At 42.0% G+C, this 25,647-nt stretch overlaps 2 protein-coding genes and 1 long non-coding RNA gene across 4 annotated transcripts in view; 2 read left to right on the forward strand and 1 right to left on the reverse strand.

The window, feature by feature from the left end:
* Window positions 1-6,712: 6,712 nt before the first annotated feature.
* Window positions 6,713-8,303, forward strand: LOC112820843 (uncharacterized). The gene is made up of 2 exons (XR_003207267.2): window positions 6,713-7,029; window positions 8,112-8,303. It is a non-coding gene; the product is annotated as an uncharacterized lncRNA (long non-coding RNA).
* A 2,200-nt stretch (window positions 8,304-10,503) lies between these two features.
* The window catches only part of DRC1 (dynein regulatory complex subunit 1), a 40,165-nt gene continuing 25,021 nt past the window's right edge, over window positions 10,504-25,647 (forward strand). For both annotated transcript variants that reach the window (XM_025867877.2, XM_073897114.1), the window contains exons 1-3: window positions 10,504-10,728; window positions 21,527-21,614; window positions 24,506-24,618. In XM_025867877.2, the coding sequence (XP_025723662.1) occupies window positions 10,574-10,728; window positions 21,527-21,614; window positions 24,506-24,618 (356 nt within the window). In that variant the 5' untranslated portion in view covers window positions 10,504-10,573. The remainder of the gene's footprint in view (window positions 10,729-21,526; window positions 21,615-24,505; window positions 24,619-25,647) is intronic.
* LOC112820842 (large ribosomal subunit protein eL31-like) lies at window positions 16,878-17,279 on the reverse strand. The gene has a single exon (XM_073896834.1). It carries the CDS (start codon window positions 17,253-17,255, stop codon window positions 16,878-16,880), a length of 378 nt encoding a protein of 125 aa, XP_073752935.1. The 5' UTR covers window positions 17,256-17,279.

Consider the following 25,647-nt stretch of genomic DNA (forward strand, 5'->3'; position numbering starts at 1 on the left):
TTTCCTTTCCTTCCCTTCCCTTCCCTTCCCTTCCCTTTCCTTTCCTTCCTTCCTTCCTTCCTTCCTTCCTTCCTTCCTTCCTTCCTTCCTTCCTTCCTTTCCTTCTTCCTTCCTTCCTTCCTTCCCTCCCTCCCTCCCTCCCTCCCTCCCTCCCTCCCTCCCTCCTTTCTTTGTTTCTTCTTTCCGTCCGTCCGTCCATCCGTCTCTTTTTTATGGAGGAGAGAGTGCTGTGTTTTTTATTTCATACAAGATAAAGAAATAGAAATTCTTTCTTCCCTAACTTGCCCACTTCCCCACCTGAAGAAAGTTTCTGATATATATGCCTTACTGAGTACCTACTCTCTTAAATATGACTTGGAATAATTTTTGAGGTTTACTGACAAACATAAAAATCCCTTTGACTTTAATGTGGTTGTTTTATAGATCACACCTTTTCATGAATGTGGATATCTTATCTTTTTGACTTTGTCTCCATTTAGTTTGGTGGTGGTGAAATTTACTTGCTGATTTTCTTTTATTTTCCACTGAATGAGGTTTGTGCTTGAATGAAGAGTGTATCTTAAACCCTTTTTTGTTTGGATGGATTACACTTGGATAAAATAGGCACCACTGTGTTGATATGTAATTAAATTCTTAACCATTATTTATCTATGAATGTGACCGTCGTTAAATTTAATTATAGTGTATTCCTTTTTGAATTTCAGTCTCCTGCTTTGTAAAAATAACTGTGTAATATTTCAGTTTTTTTAAATTTGTAAATCCTAATCATTGTTATCCAGGTTATTAGAAATGAGGAGTCAAGGAGCTAACTCATGGTTCTGTACTCATTTTTAAAAACGGTTCATAAAGATTGAGGTATATTCGGTGACATTTTCTGAGACTGAACATGGTGAGAAATCGATGCTGGAAAATGCAGATAGTGATTCTATGTTTGTTAATAAGTTGCCATCATGGAGGTCAGAGAATGAACAAATTAAGTAACGGTAACTCATTTTGTAGACCTTGTTCTTTGTCATCTGTAAAATTGAGCTGGATCAAGTGGTAATTTGGGCTGGGAACAAAGCTTTGTTTGTTCTAAGGTTTCTGAGCTAATCATTTTACCTTTTTGTTGATCTTGTACACAAGAATGAGATTAATCTGTATTATATAAGAAAAGAACTGAGAAATGTTTATAAAATGACAAATTTGGACCACAGGTTTTCTTCAGCTTATACATAGTATAGTTAAAAAAAAAAACAAAACCCTTCTGGCATAGGGTCATGTTCTGTACTTTTGGGACTATTTTACATCAGAGTGTCTTTCTGTTCTTTTTCTGTTGCATCAAGTTTATTTGAAATTGTTTTGTGCCTATACTTCATGACCTATTTCCCTACAGGGGTAAAGAATTATGCCATAGTTTTATTGACACCCTTAGATGAAAGGTGGCTGTCAACAAGGTGAAAGTGAAACTGAGTGATGAACTGTTTCAGAATACTGTGGACTTGTAAATCTTCAGTGGACTGCTTTTTTTTGGTTTAGTCTGCCATCTTGAAATGCATCTTGAAAGCCCCCATTTGTTGTGTAGTGATATAGCAGCTGAAGCAGGACTTACTTGCAAATAGGTCCATGCATTTGTGTCATGCCAATTACCATAACATTTCCAAAGTATAAAAGATATTTCAGGCTTATGCATGATATTTTGGGGTGAGTCTACCACCCCAGCCTTTCTCCCAGCATACACTGAGCTGCCTTTAGGGGAGCAATGGCATGGTTGGTCATACATGCATGTTTTCTGTACATGTCAGGATGGAGTGCCTTAGCCAGGCCAGATGTTTGCTTTGTGTTTCTGCTGACCAAAGTTACCTAGACCTGTGAGAAGTTTCTTGTCAGGTTATGGTATGAAAAATGTCCTTTCATGCTTGTCAGAAATTAATTCCTCTATATTTGAGGGGGGCATGGGATGGAAAAATCCTTAAAATACCTGGATAGAGTATCTGCCTTTTCTGATCCTTTACTAACATTCATGATCTTTAGTGCATTACATAGTTTAAGATTGTCACAGTTGACACTGCCATTCCTCCATTTATACATAATAGATGTAGTTCATGAGTTTTAGTCTCAAGGGTAATAGAGTGAATAACTTCCAAATGAAAAACTAAATGGTCCTTGGCCTTTTAATAATATCATGCTTAAAATATTTTAAATTCTAATTTAAAAAAATCTCCATGCTGATTATGGTCTAGAATGTTCTACTACTACTACCAACATTTCATTTATTTTAATATAGAGGTATGGGGAAGAGTATATGTCTAGAGTTGCCCAAATTCTAAATAGGTACCAGGAGCATTAATCGTGACCTGAAGTCTGGGCTTTGGGGGAATATGGAAAAGAAAAAGCAGGCATAAGGTCCGCCGAAGGAGAGGAAGGGGTCACCTTAATGCACGGTGCCTGTTGTGTCCAATGGTCCTAGTGCAGTGCAGAGTTTAAAATTGTCACAATTTAAATCGCTGTTCCTCCACTAACTTCAAATTCAAATGTGAATTTGAAAAGTTCCCAAGTGTTCAGTTTTCAAAGAATTTATTTTGTAGTCAGTCAAAAAACATTTGGAATGTAACTTGCTTTCCAAAGTAGACTTTGATTCTATAGCCTGTGGAAAATAAAAAGATAAACTGGAGGTGTTTGAATCAAAGGGCCCTTTTCCCCTTTGTATTTTAACTAGAAGCCTGTGTGTAACTCTTCCTTTTCACTGTTCACCCAGCCTCCCTTTTGACTTGCTACACCTAGGACAGAGGCGCCCACTTGCTTTGTAGCGCCTAGGTCTTGCCACATTCCGATCTCCTGGATTGCCTTAGATTTCTTGACATGTCAAGGACTGGGGCCGTGCCAGAGGGAACAGAGTAAACCCGATGGGCTAGAACTTTTGACTTTGGGTCCCCAAAAAGCCAAAAACAAATACAGAAATCTTTGGTTGTTGTGTTGATTCCTGTTTTCAGAGTGGCCTTTATCTTGACCTCGGTTCTGGACTTGATTGAGTACTCTAGGAGATTTCTGGTCATATTAGGATTTTCTTTGTCCTGTGAGGTGTCTTTGAAAGAGCATGCCCTTTCTTGAACACACTGTGGGTGAATAACCTTCCTAAGTTAGCTGCCAGTACTAGAACCTTCCAGAAGGAATTTTAATTAGTAGGCTGCATTTGAAGCACTTTGACATGTACATTTTAAGTGACAGTTTTAACAGTAAAACGGTGTTAAACTAATCACTGTGAAACTTGAAGGTGTGATGCTCTGTACATTTTAGGAAGCTTAAGTAAAGTTCTGATTTTTCCTTTGTTAATTATGTAACCCAGGTGATTTGCATATTTACTTTTCATCTTTGACAATGGCACAGATGACTGACATTTTGGCAGGCAGTTACATTAGGGTATATGGTAAATCATGGTTGTGTAGCTTTTCTGGAGAAAGTGGTGACATGTTAACTTCTTCCTTGTGTGGAACCATGGGAATGGGATTTATTGGCTCATTCACTGCAGTGTTTTTACAGTGCAAAATAAACATCCACATGCTAGTAATATGCTTTGCTCTTTAATAAACAAATGTGCAAGAGATAGTAATCTAGCTGATTTTTGGGGGGGGGTTGTTTTTAAGCAGGGACCCACTCTTTAGTCAGATCTTAAATGAGCTAATATTTAGGGAAGCAAAAGATGTTCTGCCATCTGTAGCCCTCTCAACAGGTGGCCTGCATGAGGAAGTTGTGTTATATTTGGTCAGAAAGGCCAGGGTCCCAGAATTGGAAAATGGTACATGGACTGATTTTAGAGTATTTTAACAAGGGCTTATCTCTATAGGAAGGTCGTTTGGACAGAACAGAAGGATTGTCTGGTCTTCTGCAGACCCATTCACATTGTTTTACTCTTCACAGAATCATTTGTAGAAAGGTAGGCTAAATCAGAGTGGTGCTGTTTTTAAAACTTGTGAATTGGATCATGGCCATATGGTACCTAATGCTACATGAAACTTAGAGACAGTATTCAAGATACCAGGAGTGGGGAAGCCTGGCTGGCTTAGTCCGTAGAGTGTGTGACTCTTGTTCTCAAGGTTGTGTGTTCGAGCCCCATGTTCAGTGTCAAGATTACTTAAAAAAATAAAATCTTAAAAAAAGAAAAAAAAAGAACCCCCCCCCCCCGAAAAACCAGAAATGGCTAAATGCTGGGGATGCCTTATGGTTCTTTGGCTAAAGTCTTCTCTTGAGCAGTTTCTATGGGTAATAATTAAGATCAGAATTGATTTTGTTTTTTTATTAAAACATACACAATTTGCCATGAGTTCTAGATTCTGATATTCTTGACAAGCACTTTTGATCTCCAGAGAGTAAGTTCTTGACCTTACTTGGGACATGCTTAGTTAGTATTTGATGTTATTAACCCGTTATGGGGGGAATTTTCATTTTGCAAGACTTGTGAATGTTGCATTTTAAATCTGTTTGAATTACTGGTATCATTTAGCATCAAACTCTTAACTGCTAATTAAAACTACCCACAATATTAACCTTGTAGGTTATTGCTAACTTACCATATTAGCTTTCAAGAGACAAAGTCCCAGCGACATGTAATGACTTGCTTGTTCCAAAATGTGCCAAGAGAGCAGTCTTCAGTACTAAACTCCAGATTTCAACTGTTTTAAAAAAAAGTAGCATTTCCTCTGGGTAATGGGGAGGCAGTGAATTACTGCCCAGGTGCAAACTCCCTACCGCCTACCTTGTCCCCTTCCCCTTCCATCCAACATAGAATCGGTTAAATTTGCAGCCAACTGTAGGAAAAGAAGTTGGTACTTTTGTGAGTAAGGCTTCATGTCCTGTGACTAAGAAGAGGTGGCAGGAATCACGGCCTAATCAATTATTGAGTTGTGTCGCTTGGGCCATTGCAGTTTGCTTTCTGTAGTATTCTGAAACAAAAGGATGATTCCATTCCTTCTCAGGTACTGAGAAAACAACTCCATGTGAGCAGCCGGAATGTGTTTGGGACAAGTAGGATATATTAGAGTGGAAGATAAAGGGGAGCACAAAATCTTTCATTTTCTCTTTCAAGTAGTTTAATTGAGCATATTCACAATTGGCCTTTCTAGAACTTGCTGTGTTCATAGTAAATAACGTAGCATTTATTTTATCTGGTTATGTGTGGTGTGTGTGTATATACATATTCAATATGTACACATATTTTCTGCATTATATGTATGATATATTCATTTATACATGCAGTCTACTCTTGATTATCTGTAAAATGGTAAGCCCTCATTAGATTGTTCTCTTCTTGTTGACTTAGCATGGAGCCCATAACTCTGTGAAGCCTCTTATCTGGAACCACAGTCTTTCCTATTTGCAGTTCATCTCCATCCCCAAGGAAGGCCCTTGAAATATGTCGCTTTCTGTTTCCCTTTCACCAGGGATTGTGAGTGAGAAAGATAGCTGCTTCCACCGGATTTGAGGCTTCTGGCTCTGAACGATGATGTAGCCCATTCCTGGCCCGAGGGCAGCTTGGGAACAGTTGTGCTGAAGGGCTCAGTGGGGGAAAAAAACCTAGCCCTTCCAGAAATGGGGCTTCATAACTTGCTTAAATTCCTTAGCTGCAGTGTTGTGAAATCTTAGATAATTTGATGGCCAAATAGATTACAACTATGCATTTCACCGTTACTTTTGCATCATTGGTAGTACTGTTCCCTGTTGGTAGCCCAGATAATCAAGACCTGACTGTTTCTTGCCACTGGATTCTGGAAGCCTTGCCCTTTCAACTGGATTTATGTTTATTTCTGCTGCTGTGAACCCCAAAAGGAATGCAGTAGGTTTTAATTTAAAATTGTTTAATTCTATTATTGATAAATATTTATTGTAATAAAAGTAAAAAGTAAATAATTTTTAAATCCTTTTAACTGTTTTCGGATTGTCGTCTTTGTTTTTCCTTGGTAATTACAAGAGGGGAGGGAGCTAGGAGGAGAAAAATAATGTCCAGCCACTTGTCTCAGAGTTATTCATTATTTTAGAGCAAAACATTAAATGGTTTTTCGTTTTGTTTAAAGAACGATCAGCCCGGGGTGCCTGGGTGGCTCAGTTAAGCGTCTGCCTTTGGCTAAGGTCGTGCTCTCAGGGTCCCGGGATGGAGCCCCCAGTGAGGCTCCCTGCTCTGTGGGGAGCCTGCTTCTCCCTCTGCCCCTCCCCCCACTCATTTTCTCTCTTTCTCTCCCTCTCTCAAATAAATAAAATCTTAAAAAAAAAAACAAAAACCAAAAAACCGATCAGCCTGCTTGCTCCTGGGTGTTCTGTAATCCTGTGCCTTGTTTCAGAAAGCAGGGTACCAGGCAGGTGGCAGTAACAGCTGTTCATGATGTCCTCCTCTTGACTTCCCCAGAACTGGGTACTGGGCAGTGTATAATGATAACTGGGTCACACTTAAGTTGTTTGTAAAGTGGTTGTCTCATACTTAAAAACATTTTCCTATAGAAAGAATGTTAATTTTCCAGGCTAATTCCACAAGAACCGAATGGCCACACTTGGTACACTTAAACAATAAGCTTTATTGAAAAACCTCATATTTTCAGGCACCTGGGTGGCTCAGTGGGTTAGGCGACTGCCTTCGGCTCAGGTCATGATCCTGGAGTCCTGGGATCAAGCCCCGCATCGGGCTCCTTGCTCAGCATGGGGTCTGCTTCTCCCTCTGCCCCTCCCCCCGATGCACGCGCTCTCTCTCTCTCTCAAATAAATAAATAAAATCTTAAAAAAAGAAAAACCTCGTATTTTCTAACATTGCTTCTGAGAATATTTCCTGTCTTTTACATCAGAATTGATCTCTGGCAGCAGGCATTTAATTTTTTTTTCTGTAACAGGTTTGAAGAAGGTGAGGAGAAAATGTCCGTATTGTGACCCAGGCTAGTTCTCCAGCAGTGTGCTCATAATCCCCTGTCCCTCCCAGCCTCTTGGTTGCCCTAGCAGTCATCCCTGCCCTTCTGTCTGCAGACCTCCAACACCGAGAGAGTGCCTGACGGCATAGCAGGTGCGTCCTCGGTAAGCAGCTTGGGTCTGTCCACACGTAGACGCGTGCCTCCAAAATGTCCTGCTCTTCTTCCTGCTCTCATCTTTTCTCCTTGCTCACAAGTTTCCTGAAAGAAAAATTGATGTCTGCTCCTTCCATTTTTTCTTTTTGCTTTCATTCTGAAAGTTTCTCAAGACCTCCCAAGCTTTTAATGCCATGACTGTTTCTTAGTCATGTTCAGCCTGGCAAGCTTCAACCTGGGGCAAGTTACTTATTTTTTTCTGAGCCTCAGTTTCTTCACCTGTATAATGGGATTAGTAATATTACCGCAGTCATGCATATGTGCTATGAGTGATGCAAGGAGGTATTTAGCACAGTGTGTGGTCTAAGGTAGGTCCTCGGTTTCTACTAATAACTTTGAACCCTTCCCTAAGCCTTATGACCTACTCTTGACACTTCCCTTCTTCCTTCCCTTTCCTGCTCCGTCCTTTGTACCTTTGGTAGTCAATACATGAAGATGATGGGTGAGGAAGTTCTAAAACTAACTTGAAATGAGTAAAAGAAGATTGCCTTCTGAGAATCTATTAGTAAAATTCACACAAATTTGGGAGACAGGAATAAGCCAAGAAATTATGTAAATGTTTGATGAATTCCCAAACCCCAATTAAGATGATTTGGTGTAATCTTACGGATGTGGAATTAAGTATGTGACTTGACTTAATATACTAAAATCTAGTCAGTGTATCATTTTTCTGGAAAAAGGCTATATACTGAAGGTAGATGGCGAGCCTGTAGCATAGCAGAGAAAGCCCATATATCCAGAAGGGTTTGCGTTTATCATCCCAAACTTACCCAGGGATGGGATGGAAGGACTGTTGAGTCTTTGTGGCAAGTTATACCCACTGTGGGCCCCTCAGTTCATTGCAGTCAGTCGTACAACATCAAGAAACTTGCCAATTATAGTTTGATTTCCTTTGTAGATTATCCACAGACATGTGCTGGTCACAGGTCATACATACACATGCTTGTGTGTCAGTTGTAGTTTCCTGCTCAAATTAGGGTATCCTCTTGTTCTTTCGTGAGCTTATTAGTGTAAGTCAATTCTCCAAAGCAGCTCTACTTTTTGGAGTATTGCCTACCAGTGAGGACCAGACGCTGGATGTTTGTGGATCATCAAGGTAGACCTACACCTACAACCCACCCCCAAATCCCTCTCACCTGTGACATTTGCCTGCTGCAGTCTCTTCAGGAACTCCTGTCACCACTCTTTAAAAAAAATAAACTTTATTTTTTTATTACATCAAAAGTGATTTGTGTTATTTGTAAAGTTTTTGTAGACTAGAAAATAAAAACCACCCATAGACCCACACCCAGAGATACCAACTACTTTGTGTTTTTTTCCCCCAAATCAAAAGCTTTACTAAAACCATGTAAATTTGGGAAATAACGGATATTAATTTAATTTCTATAGTTTAATTCTTTTCCCCAAGTTTTTATTTGAAGTCCAGTTAGTTGACATGCAGTGTACAATATAAGTGATTCAACACTTGAATACAACACCCCGTGCTCATCACAAGTGCCCTTCTTAATCCCCATCACCTATTTCATCCATCACTCTACTGACCTCCCCTCTGATGACTATCAGTTTGTTCTCTATAGTTAAGAGTCTGTTTCTTGGTTTACCTCTCTCTTTCCCCCCCCTTTGCTTGTTTGTTTTGTTTCTTAAATTCCACATGTGAATGAAATCATACAGTATTTGTCTTTCTGACATAATACTTGAGCTCCATCCATGTTGCTGCAAATGGCAAGATTTCATTCTTTTTTTTATGGCTGTGTAATATTCCTGTGTGTGTGTGTGTGTGTGTGTGTGTGTGTATACACACGTCTTCTTTATCCATTCATCAGTAGATGGGACAGACACTTGGGCTGTTTCCATAATCTGGCTATTGTAGATAGTCCTGCTGTAAACATCGGGATGTATGTATCCCTTTGGTTTTTTATTTTTTATTTAAATTCCAGTCAGTTAACATACAGTGTACTATTAGTTTCAGGTGTAAAAATATAGTGTACTTGCATACAACACGCAGGATACAAAATCAATGTACAGAAATCTTGCATTTCTTTTTCTTTCTTTTTTTTTTTTTAGAGAGGGAGCGGGGGTAGAGGCCGAGGGAGAGTGAGAGAGAATCTTAAGCAGGTTCCATGTCCAGCTCAGAGCCCGACACGGGGCTTGATCTCACAACCCTGAGATCATGACCTGAGCCAAAATCAAGAGTCAGATGTTTAACTGATGGAACCACCCAGGCGCCCCAGAAATCTATTGCATTTCTATACACCAATAATGAAGCAGCAGAAGGGACTCAATCCCATTTACAATTGGACCAAAAACAATGAGATACCTAGGAATAAACCAAACCAAAGATGTAAAAGATCTGTACTCTGAAAACTATAAAACACTGATGAAAGAAATAGAAGACAACACAAAGAAATGGAAAGACATTACATGCTCATGGATTGAAAGAACAAATATTGTTAAACTGTCTATACTACCTAAAGCAATCTACACATTTAATGCAATCCCTATCAAAATACCAACAGCATTTTTCACAGAACTAGAACAAACAATCCCCAAATTTGTATGGAACCACAAAAGACTCCGAATAGCCAAAGCAACCTTGAAAAAGCAAGGCAAAGCTGGAGGCATCACAATTCCAGACTTCCAAGTTATGGTACAAAGCTGTAGTGATCATAACACTATTATGATACTGGCACAAAAAGAGACACATAGATCAGTGGAACAGAATAGAAAACCCATAAATGAACTCACAACTCTACGGTCAATTAATCTTCAACAAAGCAGGAAAGAATATCCAGTGGGAAAAAGAAATCTATTCAACAAATGATGTTGGGAAAACTGGCCCACTTTCTTAAACCATACACAAAAATAAATTAAAAATGGATTAAAGACCTAAATGTGAGATCTGAAACCATAAAGATCCTAGAAGAGAACACAGGCAGTAACTTCTTTGATATCAGCCTTATTTTCTGTTCATTTTTCTTCCCTATATACTAGATATATTTACAATAGAACTTGGATCACACTCTACACATTGTGTTACATCTCTTCTTCGTTTGATACATCTTAATCTCTCTCTAGGTCAGATCCATTCTTAGTTGCTGCATTGTTTTCCATCCCATGAAAGCTTTATCAGTTCCCCTATTGATGGATTTTGGAGGTCATACCAGTTTTTTAATATTACAAATAACTGCAGTGAGCATACAGATACATCTAGGTACATTTCTTTCATTCAGCAAACACTGGTTGTGCACTTACTACATACTAAGGATTATGCTAGGCGCTATTTGCACAGTGCTGAATGAAACTGATGTCATTTTCACCCCGCGAAGGTAGAGCCTAAGTCGCATTCTCTCTCCTGAGGTGCTGTGTGCGCGCGCGCACGCCAGCTGCCGGTCAGGTGACTGCCTTTCCCTGGCAACGGCTTGTTGTTAGCAACCGGGCGGTGGTCTGGCAGGTGGTCCGGGCGGAGCTGCCTGGGGCGGGAGGCACTGTCTGTCATGAACCCGCCGGGACCCCTGGGGGTCCTGGAGGAGAAGGAGGAGGAACACTTGTCCACCCCGATTCTCGGGCCGTCCATACATTCTGACAACCCTCAGGAGCGGATCCAGGCCCGGCGCCTCCGCATCGCGGCGCGCCTGGAAGCCCGCAGGCGGTGAGCGGGGGAGGGGGGGTATCTGGGCGGGTCCGCAGCGGAGCGCGCCGGGTACCGGCGACGCAGGGCGGGGACGAGGCGGGCGCCTTCCCCGGGCGGGAGACTCTGAGGGGAGCGGCCGGGGAGCCCCGTGTGTGAGCGAAAAGGTAGGCGGTGAGATAGGAAAAATTTCTTCCGGAAGGTTCAAGCAAAGTATGGGATATGAAAACATTCAACAACTTGTAAAGTCAAAGACGGAAATAATAGTCCCTTCAGCGCTTTTATTGAGGGCCTGCTGTGCCATGCACTACGAGCAATACACTGAAGACACAGGCCATCCTTGACCTCCCCTCAGAGGTCTTTTTTCCTTCTTCCATCCCAACCTAACTTCCTTCCACAAGCCGTTCTGCAGCGGGCTTTAGCTGTCACTTCTGCTGGTCTCAGTGGCTTATCTGGTTGTATGACACAAACCTTCATTCCTGAAGGGTCTGAGACTGATAACCGTACCCTTCTCAGGCCAAGGTTGTTGTTGCGCCTGTCCATTCACAGACACAGTGGGCTGTCATACAGGGTACCAAGAGGCACCTGCACGATCTTCTGAATTCCTCAAACACCCTCACTGTGTAACAGCATTTATACCTTGTCCTGCTGGCCAGGGTCAGCTACCCTACCAAGATGGTGACTTCTTGTCTTCTGGTCATTGGACACAAGGGGCCCAGAGTGGTGTGGCTATGTTCCAACAAAACTTTACTTATGGACACTGAGATTTGAATGTCGTATAATGTTCATGCATCACAAAATATTCCTCATATTTTGACCTTGTTTTCTGAATTCACTTTTTAGAGAAGTTTTAGGTTCGCAGCAAAACTGAGTGGAAAGTACAGAGATTTCCCAATACTGCCCCCCACACGTGCACAGCCTGTCCCACTATCAGCACCCTCCAGAGTGGTACATTTAGTACAAATGATGAAACCTAGTTGACACATCATCACCCTGAGTTCATAGTTTACATCATGATTCACTCGTGGTGTTCTATGGATTTTGACAAATATGTAATGACATGTATCCACCATTATAGTACCATACAGAATAGTTTCACTGCCCTAAAAATCCTTTGTGCTCTGCCCAGTCAGCTGATCTTTTTTTTTTAACCATTAAAAAATGTAAAAATCATTCTTTGCTTGTGAGCCCTACAAAAACAGGTGGGTCGTATTTGGCTCCCAGGCCAATCTGATGTAATGGAACAATGTGATGTTCTGTGGGATATCCAGATGGTCCTGATCTTGTCAGACTGTATTTTGACCGATATCAGGAGAATTAACATGACTCTGTAAGTGTGCGGGTTATATGAATATACATTACTATCTGTTGCATGTAAATGTGAGCTTCCTGATCCTTTTTTGTGATTGAGGTAGAAAATAACACATTTGGCCCAGTCAGCAGCCACCTTGTATGTACTCAGACCACTCCAATCTGCTCTAGCAAAGATACCACACTTGCATGGCAGCAGCAATCAGGGTTACTCCTTGGTTGAGCTTGAGGTATTGATCATCATTTTCTCAGATCCTTTCCAGTTTTTGCAGGGGCCAGACCCGTGATTTAAATGGAGACTTGATAGGGACCACCCCTCCTGTATCCTTGAGATCCTTAAGGGTGACACTAATCCCTGCCCCCTCCCCCGTTTGTGATTGTTTTTATGTAATCAGGTGCAGTTTTAGAGATGTCTATTTGGCCTTCCCTGCCATGATAACTCTTACCCACAGGCCAAGGACTTAATGTGGGAGTTTCTCAAATGTCTAAGTATGTTGAGATCGCTCTGATTGCTCTTTGAGGGAATGGCTTGGAGAAGCCAGAAGTGTAATTAAGGAGACCAGTTAGGAAGCAGTTGCATTGGTCCGGGTGAGGGATGAAGTTGGTCTGGTGGGATTGGAGAGAAAGCAGATGTACTCAAGACATATTTTAGAGCTTTAACTGACTGGATTCACTGATTTTGGATATGCTGGTCAAAGACAGGGAAAAAGCAAGAATGGCTTGAACAGCTGGGTAGATGGTAGTGCCTTATATTAAAATAATAAAGACAGTGACGGGGAAGTGAGGCAGGAGGATTTGGAAATCAAGAGTTTGGCTTTGGACATATTAAATGAAATTGGATTTTGGAAGACATTAAAACTGAGATGTCCATTAGGCAGTTGGACATGGGTCTGAAACTCAGAAGAGAATTCTGGATTAGAGAGGTCAGTGCAGAGAGTCAACAGCCTTATGATTGTATTGAAAACCATGGGAATGGATTGACTTACACTGGAAAAGAGGATAAAAAGATGAGAGGAGAGCTCATGCCAAGCCCTAGGAAAGCTCTGCATTTAGAAACAGATGGAAAAGGAAACGCTGACAGAGGATTGTCTCCGTGATATAAAGATGCTGTAGAATGGCCAGCGGTGCTGGCGGGAAAACTTAATACATGAGGTACAGCGGGGGACCCAATGATTTTAACACCCGGAGCAGGGGAGTTTTTAAAATAATAATAGCCTGGGGGGTACCTGGGTGGCTCAGTCATTAAGTGTCTGCCTCAGGTTATGATCCCAGGGTCCTGGGATTGAGCCCCAAATTGGGGTTCTGCTTCTCCCTCTCCCTCTCCCTCTGCTCATGTTCCCTCTCTTGCTGTGTCTCTCTCTGTCAAATAAATAAATAAAATCTTAAATAATAATAATAATAATAGCCTGAAAAGGAAAGCGGACAGTGAACGTTTTCTTCAATTGAACTTTGTTTATATAACCAGTCCAGTGAAAACATTTTTAAAAATAAAAGTAAAATTTACATTATGAAACAAGAAAACAGGAACAGATCAATACTTTTTAATTACATTACTGTATTTTTGGGGGGAAAGGAAGGAAAAACACGAAGAAGTGTTTCCAAAAGAATTCTGCAAGGTTTAGAGAGTGAAATGTAGAATGACAGAACTAAACTAAACTAACTGGAGTTCAATTTCTTCATGTTTTCAATAGCTGGGCTGTTGTTAATGTCAAATCCCTCTTTTTTTTCTTTTAAGATTTACTTATTTATTTGAGAGAGCGAGAGAGAGAGAGCACAGAGGGAGAGGGAGAAGCAGACTTGCCAAGCAGAGAGCCCTACACAGGGCTCGATCCCAGGACCCTGAGATTATGACCTGAGTCAAAGGCAGACGCCCAACCGACTGAGCCACCCAGGTGCTCCATTTGTCAAATCCCTCTTGTGCTGGGACATGTAGTACCTCGGGGGTTGGGGATGTGCCCTTTGCCCAAGTGAGCTGGGACAATTTGAACCATTTCAAATGTGTCCTCGAAACATGTGTGCAGTTGAGTCTGTGCGTGTCACAGGCCAACTGTATTCTCTGTGTTCTCTGAATTAACTTCCTTGTTAAAGGACAAGACATAGAAAGGTGCTGTATCAAAGTCTACATATATATTCTATATATTTTTTTCTTAAGATTTTTTTTAAAGTAATCTCTGCACCCAACGTGGGGCTCGAACTCACAACCCTGAGATCAAGAGTCTCATGTTCTTCTGACTGAGCCAGTCAGTTGCCCCCATATATATTTTTAAAAATTAACAGTAGCTGCAGAAACTGTTTAGAACTTAGATTAACAAAAGATTTTTCAGAAAGGAGTGTTTTATCACTGACCTTGTTTTGTTGCTGGCACGGGTTGATAATAATAAGCAGACAGACTGTTAGTCCACTGTATCCTTTTAAAATATTTATAGGTTCCTTGAGTTGGCCTCTGGTGCCCACTGCCCTAAGTGCTTGGGCCTCGGTATGCCATTGAGGTATACTTTTAGGAAAGAAACTGTTAATAGAATCAAATGTCATATAAAAATAAAGAACAGGATTAATAGGTTAAAGCTCCTGAAAATCCCAGTCTCTACTGTCTCAGTTGAAGTGTGAAATTCCTGGAGATGTGACTCCAGAGTAAGGATGGCAGATGGAACACATACATTTATCCTGGATCTCTATCAAAACTCCATTAGCATGACATTTAAGGGGATTAAATAAAAAAGACATAAACCCACAAAGTCAAGCAAAACAGAAGGGACTCAACAGCAACAACATTTTGGAAGCTGGGAAGCATAAGGACAGATGGTAAATGGTCTCGCAGATTCGAGACTGTGGAAATATAAACTGGTAGTGAGGAAAGCCAAGAGTCCCCCTTGATTTACTCTGCAGTAAATCTGCAAAAGACCAGGAAATCGGAAGCATCAGGTTCAAGTGGAAGTAGAGCGGAAGAAGGGGCTAAAATCAGGAGCATTGGGAAAATTAATAGCTGGATGCCAGGAACCTTTTCCCCACCATGCACAAAAGACGGGAGGTTTGGAGGAAGTAAACTGGAGGATCTGCAGTTTGGGGGGTGCTGGGCAGAGATGAGGCAGGAACACTGTACTAAAAGCAAGGGGATTCTGTGGCCATGTGCACACTGCCGCTGAGACCTTGCAGTCCTTCTGCCCCTTCTGGGAAAATGGGCAAGTCGGAGCTTCACAATGCAGGCAGGAGACTGAAGTTTCTCTGGAAAATTTGACCAGCCCCCGAGGAAGGATTCAAAGGCACTGACATCCAGGGTTGCCCACCAGGCGGTCCAAGTAGATGGTCCTACGCTGAAGTTCACTGTTGTCAAGCTACACCCTTGCATTCAGAGCTTCCTTCAGCATTTCAGTCTTATGGTGACAAGGTAGCCAAGGATTTCTAGACATCTGAGGAAAGTCTTTACCATGAAAGGTGGACACCAAAATGAACACACAGCAAAACGCAACTTAGAGGAACCTGAGACTATGTAGGAAGAAAAGACAACAGTAATACAACTAAAAGACTCATTTGGACCGTCCTCGGAAAAAAAAGAAATGATATTGCATCCACAGAACAAGAATAGGATGCTATTAAAAGGGGTGGTGAGAGAACAAAATAGAGCTCTTGGAAATTAAAAAATATTGTGCTCACTTCGGCAGCACATATACTAAAAATTGGAAATTAAAAAATATGATAAAAATGGAAAACCGTAGAAGGGTTAGGAAATAAAGGTCATGGAGTCACATAGAAGGTAGAGCAAAAAGAAAAACAGAAACTAGGAGAGAAAAAGATTTTTCAAAATTAGAGGACCAGTCTAGGAGAGCTCATCTCTCCTTTCTAGATCCATAAAGAAAGGGCAGAGCAAACAGAGGGGAGGAAATTATCACTGGAAGTATTCAAGAAAATTGATCAGAACTGAAGCTCATGAGTTTCCTGCTTGGGGGGAACACCCAACTGAAAATGTTCAGCCCAATGGATGAAAGTAGACCCACCCGTAGCCACACCATTGAGAAAGTTCAGAGTGTTATTGAAAAACCCAAGTTCGGCTGCCCATTGCTCGGAAAGCCAATACTCGAGAGGCGAGTTTTGATTGGAAAGGAATATGAGCTTTATTCAGGGGATCAGCCAGCTGGGGAGAAGGCGGACTCTTTTTTTTTTTTAATTAACATATAATGTACTATTCGTTTCAGGGGTACAGGTCTGTGCTCATCAGTCTTACACATTTCACAGCGCTCACCAAAGTACATACCCTCCCCAATGTCCATCACCCAGACACCCCATCCCCCTCACCCCCCTCCACTCGAGCCACGCTCAGTTTGTTTCCTGAGATTAAGAGTCTCTTATGTTTGTCTCCCTCTCTGGTTTCGTCTTGTTTCATTTTTCCCTCCCTTCCCCTATGATCCTCTGTCTTGTTTCTCAAAATCCTCATATCAGTGAGATCATGTGATACTTACCTTTCTCTGATTGACTTCTTTTGCTTAGCATAATACCCTCTAGTTCCATCCAAGTCATTGCAAATGGCAAGATTTCGTTTTTTTGATGGCTGAGTAATATTCCATTGTATATATATACCACATATTCTTTATCCATTCTTCTGTTGATGGACATCTGGGCTCTTTCCATAGTTTGGCTATTGTGGACATTGCTGCTATGAACATTGGGGTGCAGGTGCCCCTTTGGGTCACTATATTTGTATCTTTGGGGTAAATACCCAGTAGTGCAATTGCTGGGTCATAGGGTAGCTCTATTTTCAACTTTTTTTTTAAATTTTATTTTATTATGTTATGTTGATCACCATACATTATATCATTAGTTTTTTTTTTTTTTGCAGTTTTATACCTTTATTTAACAATCAGTGATTAGTTCTCATCCACATTAACTGTTTGTAGATTTTTGAAAGTGGTGACAGGTACATAGGTAACCAGTGTGTAGAGCTTGTTTGGTGAATCTTCATCCTCGTTACGTTTTCTGGACAACCGCACATGGATACGGTATGGAACATTCCTTATTCCTTTGGCCCAGACAGCTTTGTTGAGCCTGGTGTCAATGAGCACATCTGGAGTTCCCATCTCCTTCATGGCAAATTTCCGGATCTCTTTGAGTGCCCGAGGGGCACGCTTCTTGAAACCCACTCCATGGATGCGCTTGTGAATGTTGATGGTGTATTCTCTGGTCACTACTTCGTTGATGGCAGAATGGCCCTTCTTCTTCTCGCCACCCTTCTTCACGGGAGCCATTCTGCCGGGCCCTGGTTGGAAAGGAAGAGCACCTATATCATTAGTTTTTGATGTAGTGTTCCATGATTCATTGTTTGTGTATAACACCCAGTGCTCCATGCAGTACGTGCCCTCTTTAATACCCATCACCAGGCTAACCCATCCCCCCACCCCCCTCCCCTCTAGAACCCTCAGTTTGTTTCTCAGAGTCCATAGTCTCTCATGGTTCGTCTCCCCCTCCAATTTCCCACCCTTCATTTTTCCCTTCCTACTATCTTCTTTTTTTTTTTTTTTAACATATAATGTATTATTTGTTTCAGAGGTACAGGTCTGTGATTCATCAGTCTTACACAATTCACAGCGCTCACCATAGCACATACCCTCCCCAATAGACATCACCCAGCCACCCCATCCTTCCCACCCCCCTGCACTCCAGCAACCCTCAGTTTATTTCCTGAGATTAAGAATTCCTCATATCAATGAGATCATATGATACATACCTCTCTCTGATTGACTTATTTCGCTTAGCATAATACCCTCTAGTTCCATCCACATCGTTGCAAATGGCAAGATTTCGTTTTTTTGATGGCTGCATAATTTTCCATTGTGTATATGTGTGTGTGTGTGTGTGTGTGTGTGTGTGTGTGTGTGTGTATCACATCTTTATCCATTCATCTGTTGATGGACATCTAGACTCTTTCCATTGTTCGGCTATTGTGGACATTGCTGCTATAAACATTGGGGTGCACGTGCCCCTTTGGATCACTACATTTATATCTTTGGGGTAAATACCCGGTAGTGCAATTGCCGAGTTGTAGAGTAGCTCTATTTTAAACTTTTTGAGGAACCTCCATACTGTTTTCCAGAGTGGCTGCACCAGCTTGCATTCCCACCAACAGTGTAAGAGGGTTCCCCTTTCTCCACATCCCTGCCAACATCTGTCATTTCCTGAGTGGTTAATTTTAGCCATTCTGACTGGTGTGAGGTGGTATCTCATTGAGGTTTTGATTTGTATTTCCCTGACACCAAGTGATGTTGACCATTTTTCATGTGTCTGTTGGCCATTTGGATGTCTTCTTTGCAGAAATGTCTGTTCATGTCTTCTGCCCATTTCTTGATTGGATTAGTTGTTCTTTGGGTGTTGAGTTTGATAAGTTCTTTATAGATTTTGGATACTAGCCCTTTATCTGAGATGTCATTTGCAAATATCTTCTCCCATTCTGTCGGTTGTTTTTGGTTTTGTTGACTGTTTCCTTTGCTGTGCAAAAGCTTTTTATCTTGATGAAGTCCCAATAGTTCAGTTTTGCCCTTGCTTCCCTTGCCTTTGGCGATGTTTCTAGGAAGAAGTTGCTGCACCTGAGGTCGAAGAGGTTGCTGCCTGTGTTCTCCTCAAGGATTTTGATGGATTCCTGCCTCACATTTAGGTCTTTCATCCATTTTGAGTCTATTTTTGTGTGTGGTGTAAGGAAATGGTCCAGTTTCATTCTTCTGCATATGGCTATCCAATTTTCCCAACACCATTTGTTGAAGAGATTGTCTTTTTTCCATTGGACATTCTTTCCTGCTTTGTTGAAGATTAGTTGACCATAGAGTTGCGGGTCCATTTCTGGGTTTTCTATTCTGTCCCATTGATCTATGTGTCTGTTTTTGTGCCAGTACCATACTGTCTTGATGATTACAGCTTTGTAATAGGGCTTGAAGTCCGGAATTGTGATGGAGAAGGCGGACTCTTGTCCAAAAACCAACCCCGAGGTTTCTGCCTGGCCCGAAGATTTTTACAGAAACTTTAGGGCAGTTAATCAGTAAAAAGGGAGGACAGTGGTCTTTAACCCTTCTTGATTGCATGCAGACTCAGTGGTGCCAGCTACACTTGTTATCCTGGTGCTTAGAGGTTGAGTATTGCTGCGTGGGGCGGGATGGCGGGGGGGGGGGGAGCGGGGGAAGTTGTGCAAGAGAGTTTGGTCTGGAGTCTTTCTAGGAAACAATGCAATGCATCATCTATAGATACACAAAGAAGGGTTTAGTTAATCCATCACGTGGGCTAAAAGTGCTTGCTAAAACTCAAAGACTACTAAATTGGCTGCAGGGGCCAAGACAGCGGCTTCAAGGGCACCGAGAGCCAGGAGAAGGGACCTACAAGTTTCTAGAGTGAGAACAATGGTCACGTCCAAGGAAAGGATTAAGAAACAGAGTGACTTCAGGGTTTTGAAACAGCCACTGGACGGTAGAAGACACTGCAGCAATACCCTCAAAATTCTGAAGGAAGATGATTTCTAACCCAGAACCTGAAATCCAGCCAAACAATCCATGAAGTGCCCAGTTTTTAAATCCCAAGAAGGGACTTTGATTGGTCAGGAGGTGGGGTATTCAAGAAGATGGAGGCTCCATTGAGACGGCAAGGGTGGGGGCCCCGAGGAAGCAGTTTCCCGAAAGAGGGACTCAGCTCAAACCTGAGGAGGGAGAAGTCTCTTTGGGGATGACTCCTTTGGGGAATAGGCTAGGTCAGCAAGCAAAACAAAACAAGACAACAAATTTTTAGTCGCCCCGTTCAAGTAAACAAAGTAGGTGAAACTAATTTTGTCACTTATTTTATTTAACCCACTATATAAAAATATTATTTTAACATGTAATCAGTATGAATTATATTGAGATATTTTGCTTTTTTTTTCATTCAAAGTCTTCCAAAATCCATGTAGTTTGCATTTTAGACTCACAGGGCATTTCAGTTTGGATCAGCCACTTGTGGTTAGTGGCTCCCTTTCTTGGACAGTTGGACAGTGCAGTGCTAGGAAGGTCAGAAATGATAAGTAAAAGGCAGCAGTGGGGTTCAAGTGAAAACTAGGTTAATAAGAGTTCTTTCTCTTTCTGAAGAACTGGTCTTTGCTCCAGGAAATGGAGCAACTGGAGGGATTATTTAGATAGAGTTGGTTCCTTAATTGGTGGTCAAAGTAGAAAGTCAAGAGAAAGAGTGCATTTTGTGTGATAGTGGGAAAACCATGAACCTGGCAATGTCGGAAGATCGAGTCAAACGGAACACTTAGTTCTCTTAGTAATGGCAAAGAATAGATTGACTAAGAATACGGAAGTGCATGAAATGACAAGAAAGAAAATGGGGTTTTGGTTAGATTTGAAGTGGGGGGTGGTGGTAACTCCACTTCACATGTCAAAAATGCTGTAGAGCGGTGCTGAACTTTGAACAAAGGGAGTGGAAACGGAAGTCAGTATTAGAAAAAAAGCAAGAAAGAATGAGGCAGAGAGATCTGCTTGTTGCACTGTGAATGAGGTCATAACATGATGGTTTCATTTTTCCTAAGGCAGTCCTGGGAGTCCTCTTGTGGAGTGGTGTGAATAGTTAGGCACCCACACCTGGCCCACACCTGATATTATCAATCTTTTATTTATGTATGTATGTATTTATTTATTTAAAGATTTTATTTATTTATTTGACAGAGACACAGCAAGAGAGGGAACACAAGCAGGGGGAGTGGGAGAGGGAGAAGCAGGCTTCCCGCGGAGCAGGGAGCCCCATGCTGAGCCGAAGGCAGACGCTTAATGACTGAGCCACCCAGGCGCCCCTTATTTATTTATTTATTTATTTTTAAAAGATTTTTTTTTTTTTATTTATTTGTCAGAGAGAGAGAGGGAATGAACACACAAGCAGGGGGAGTGGCAGGCTCCCCACTGAGCAGGGAGCCTGATGTGGGGCTCGATCCCAGGACCCTGGGACCATGACCTGAGCCAAAGGCAGACGCTTAACTCACTGAGCCACCCAGGCATCCTATTATCAAGCTTTTAAATCTTTTCTTGTCTGGTATGGAGAATAATGATACCTCACGGGCTTCTCAATTTCATTTCTCAGGTTCTATGTGAAGTTGAATGCATTTCCAAATGTCTATTTGCCTGTTGTATTTCTTCTGTAAGTTGTCTGTCCACATCCTTTGCCAGTTTTTCTAATTGGTATTTTGTCTTTTTTATATTGATTTGAAGGAGCCTGTTCTATTTTCTAGATGGCAGTGTTTTGTCAAGTTTTATCCCTTGATTCAAGGAGAAGAATTTTAAATTTTAAAAAGTAAAGCCTCTCAATTTTTTTTTTTCTAGCTTTGGTCTTATTCTAAGATGGGTTCTCTCCTGTATTTACTTCTAGTGTTTTTATGATTGTGTTTTTTTTAATATTTAAATTTTTATCCATATGGGATATATTTTCGTATATGGTATCATGCACTATGGAAACTCTAAATATAGAATCCACATACTAGAAATAACTTTAGTTTCTCTACTTTCTCCCATCGCAGGGAAGCACTTGGAGAATATTTAGATGGGAAGAAAGAGAGTGAGGAAGATCAAAGCAAGAGCTACAAGCAGAAAGAAGAAAGCAGACTGGTATGAGCTGGGTAGCAGATGGGTCCTGTCAGCCAGTGACACTAGGGACCTGGGTGTGATGTCATGCTTTTTGTACTTAGACCAGAAAAATCTCACGAGAGATTCCATGTTCCCACCTTTAGTTAGGCAGAAGTGAATTTGAATCTTTCCCATCTTGAGAGCTCTCTAGGAGTGAGCTTTCATTTCATCCTACAGACTATTCATTGGATCAAGTGCAAATGTTTAAGCTACCCATTCAGGGCCTTCTCTTCCCGTCCTAACCTCAGTCTTCGTCCCACTGATACCTACTTTGGGCCTTCGCTCTCGCTTGGCTGATCTGCTCACTCACCTCCAGTGGGGGCTTCGCTCTTGCTGTTGTGTGTGCCTCTGATCTTCCAGAATGCCATTCCCTCCCCTCCCCTCCTCTTCCCTCTCTGCCACCTCTTTCTCTTCTCCTCTCCTCTCATCAGGATGCCTTCCCACACTTCAGGACCATCTCAAGTCCCAACTTGAGAGGACTTCAAGTCCATGACTCTTCTGCGCCCAGACTCCTTTAATTCACACACCGAATACTTCTTCTCCGTGCCACGTGTTTCATTTTAGACCATTTTCTCGCTTGTAAGACTTCAAATGTGTGTCCTGCAGTGTCCCCAGTGGAGCTGTAAGCTCCGTGAGAGGGAGAGCCTCTCCTATACCCGTGGAGTAGTGCAGAGCTTGTACTCAATGACCACTAAAAAGAAAGTCATCGATTGCTCTCCCATGGCAATACCAGGGCTCCTGGGATGTTTAATACAGGACTTGGAACAACACTTCCAAACAGCAAGCAGAACTGGTGAAGTGCTGCATTTAATTAATTGCTAAATGAGTATCATAGGGCAGCGGGACGGTCGGAATTGAGGTAAGGAAGAGGGCTGCCCAAGCGGGCCTGATGGGGGAAGGTTACATGGAGAAAGTGGGATTTGAGCTGCATCTTGGAAAAATAGGTGGGACTTACAAAAGCAGAGAGGAGAGAGATCGTTTCTAGCAGAAGCTGAAGTGCACTTACTGGGAGAAAAAAATACTCAAGTTACTGAAATGTCATTATAGAGCATAGAGATCTATAGAGACACCTGAGTGAACCGTATGGTACTGTGTCAAGGATAAGATACTTGATGTGGCAGAAAGAATACTGAACCGTGGTGTGTTCTTGGTCCTGATCTGGTGCTTGCTGTGACGTAGATGAGTCATGCCCCCTCTCTGTACTGGGGTTACTCCGTCAAAGTGTCAATGATCTCTGCACATCGCTGGGTAGGATCACAAGAATATTGTATAGAATCTGGAACCTACTGTTATAGTTTATACTGCTATGGTCTTGAAAATACTGATATACACTTCATCTGGAGCACTCTTTGAGTGTGAACCCGGAGAGATAATGTTGTTTTCATTAGCAGCTTTTCAAGCTTCCTTTCACTTAGGACTTAAGTCATGTAAAGTGTTGGCGTAGAAAAGAAATGTATAAAAACCAAATGCTGCCTTCCTCAATATCAAGATATTAATAACCAGTTCTACCCTAAGACTTGGACAGGAAGGGCCACTGTCCTTGGCCCTGAACCTTATCAGTCATTTTTAATTGGTGATTCTTTTGTTTCCTATCTTGCTCCAATTTTATAAATATATTCTTCCAAGTTTTCTCTTAGAAGCTTTATTGTTCTATCATTTACATTTTGGTCTCTAATCTATCTTGAATTGATTTTTGTGGGTGGTGTAAAGGTAAGGCTCAAGGTTCACTGTTCTGTGTATGGATTTTTAATTGACCCAGCACCATTTATTGAAAAGATCATCCTTTCCCCACTGCACTGCAATACACCTTTGTTGTGAATCAGGTGATCACCTATTGGATTTGTTTCTAGATTCTCTATTCTGTTCTATTGGTCTACTTGTCTGGCTTTATACCAGCTCCACACTATTTTAACTACTGTAGCCTTATGACAGGTCTTGACATCTGGTGGAGTGGGTCCTCTAGTTCTGTGGTTCTTCAAGATTGCCTTGGCTATCCTTGACCTTTTGCATTTCCATATAAATTTTACAATCAGCTTGTCAGTTTCCACCCAAAAACCTGCTGGGATTTTTAAGAAGTTTTATCTATATATTTTAGAGAGAGAGTGGGGGTGGGGGGTGGGGAGATTGGGGTTAAGGGGAGGGGGAGAGGTGGGGGGAGAGAGAGAGAGTCCTCAAGCAGACTCCCGCTGAGCGTGGAGCCTGATGTGGGGTTCAATCCCAGGACCCTGAGATCATGACCTGAGCAGAAATCAAGAGTCAGCCACTTAACCCACGAGCCACCAAGTTGTCCCCTGCTGGGGACTTTAACTGAGGTCATTTAGGAAAGAATTAATGTCTTAACAACAATGAGATGTACAATCTGTGTGTATAAAATATCCCTCCATTTATTTAGGTATTCTTGAGTTTTGCTCAACAATGTTTTACACTTTGTGTTGAGGCTCTAAGTGTTTATTGCTGATATATAAAAGCACAATTGGTTTTTGTATAGTGACCTGATATTCAGCAACTTTGTCAAATTCACTTGTTAATTCTAATAGCTGTCCTGTGGTTTCTTTTGTTTGCATGTTTAATTTTTTATATATATAACCCTATCATCGGAAAATGACGGTTTTATCTTTTCCTGTGTCTGTTCGTCTGTTGGTGACTGTAACATTTTCTGTTTTACTTTTTTTTTTTAAAGACTTTATTTATTTGTTTGACAGAGAGAGAGGGAGCACAAGCAGAGGGAGAAGCAGGCTCCCCGCTGAGCAAGGAGCCTGATGCTGAGCTCAATCCTAGGACCCTGGGATCATGACCTGAGCCGAAGGCAGACACTTCACCGACTGAGCCACCCAGGTGCGCCTCTAACTTCATAAATTCTTCTTTGTTTTCAGAAATTGGCTAAACTGCTGCTCTGTGGCACTGAGTTGGTGACAAATATCCAGGTGGCTACAGATATCCGAGAGATCCACAGGAGAGTGGAAGAACAGGAGATCAAGCGTCAGAGGTAAGGAGCCCCTGCTCTGCAGCCTGGGGGACATGAGGGCACCTCTTCCGTGGGTCCCCAAATTCTCCCCAACTGTTGGAAGGTGGCTGTATCAAACTCAGTCTAGCAGGTTCCTCTTAGTGGCCCTTAGGATGAATCTCTTCCTTCCCTCTTGCGTTCCTCCCTTCTTCCTCCTTTCCCCACTTGGCCATTTTAGCTTCTCTCCACGATAGCGTGATGTTAACAGTTTTTAGCTGTTTAGCATAAGTAATTCCTTCAGCACCTTTACTAGCTTTATCAGCATGCAGTTGACTTTATTCTTTTTTTTTTAAAGATTTATTTATTTATTTGAGAGAGCGAGAATGAGAGAGAGAGAGTATATGGGGGGGGAGGGTCAGAGGGAGAAGCAGGCTCCTCACCGAGCAGGGAGCCCGACGCGGGACTCGATCCCGGGACTCCGGGATCATGACCTGAGCCGAAGGCAGTCGCTTAACCAACTGAGCCACCCAGGCGCCCTGGTGACTTTATTCTTGCCACTTCCCACTGCCTGCCTTGGGCTGTATACCCAGCCCTGAAGTGGCTGATATCCCAGCCACGCCAGGGAGTTAGGCTTTGTCCTGTAACCACTGATGAAAAACTGAAGGTCTTAAGCGGCAGCGTTACAGGATAAATGTGGACTTTAGAAAGACGACCTGGTTGTTATTTTTCATTTTTTGAGGACAAAAGTCAAGTGAATTATCATATGGACTCTGCTCTAGCTCAGAAGTGAGGCGAGAAGGAGAGAGGAGCATGAGGTTAAGTTGTTACTTCTGTCCTGTAGGGATTGGCGCTCAAGTCAGAGGGCAGCCTCCTAGAATGACAGTCTGTTAAGGTAGGGAGATAGTCTTGGCATGTGTCCTAGCAGCTGTTCTGGGGGGGGGGGGCTCGCCTCTCGTCCTCACACCTCCCTTCAGTCTGGTCCTCTCCTCAGTACACTCCATCACAGAGACTCTTTGGAATTTCTGGAAAGGCCATGCCGATTTTCCATTGCTTAATAGTGGAGTTTCCCTA

This window comes from Callorhinus ursinus, unplaced genomic scaffold (assembly GCF_003265705.2).
Source record: "Callorhinus ursinus isolate GAN/ISIS: 27379988/994484 unplaced genomic scaffold, GSC_fseal_2.0 scaffold10, whole genome shotgun sequence".
NCBI classification, from domain to species: Eukaryota; Metazoa; Chordata; class Mammalia; order Carnivora; family Otariidae; genus Callorhinus; species Callorhinus ursinus.

What these genes read in the sequence shown, in the direction of transcription:
- LOC112820842 (XM_073896834.1), bottom strand. Translation starts at nt 17,255, where the DNA reads ATGGCTCCCGTGAAGAAGGGTGGCGAGAAGAAGAAGGGCCATTCTGCC.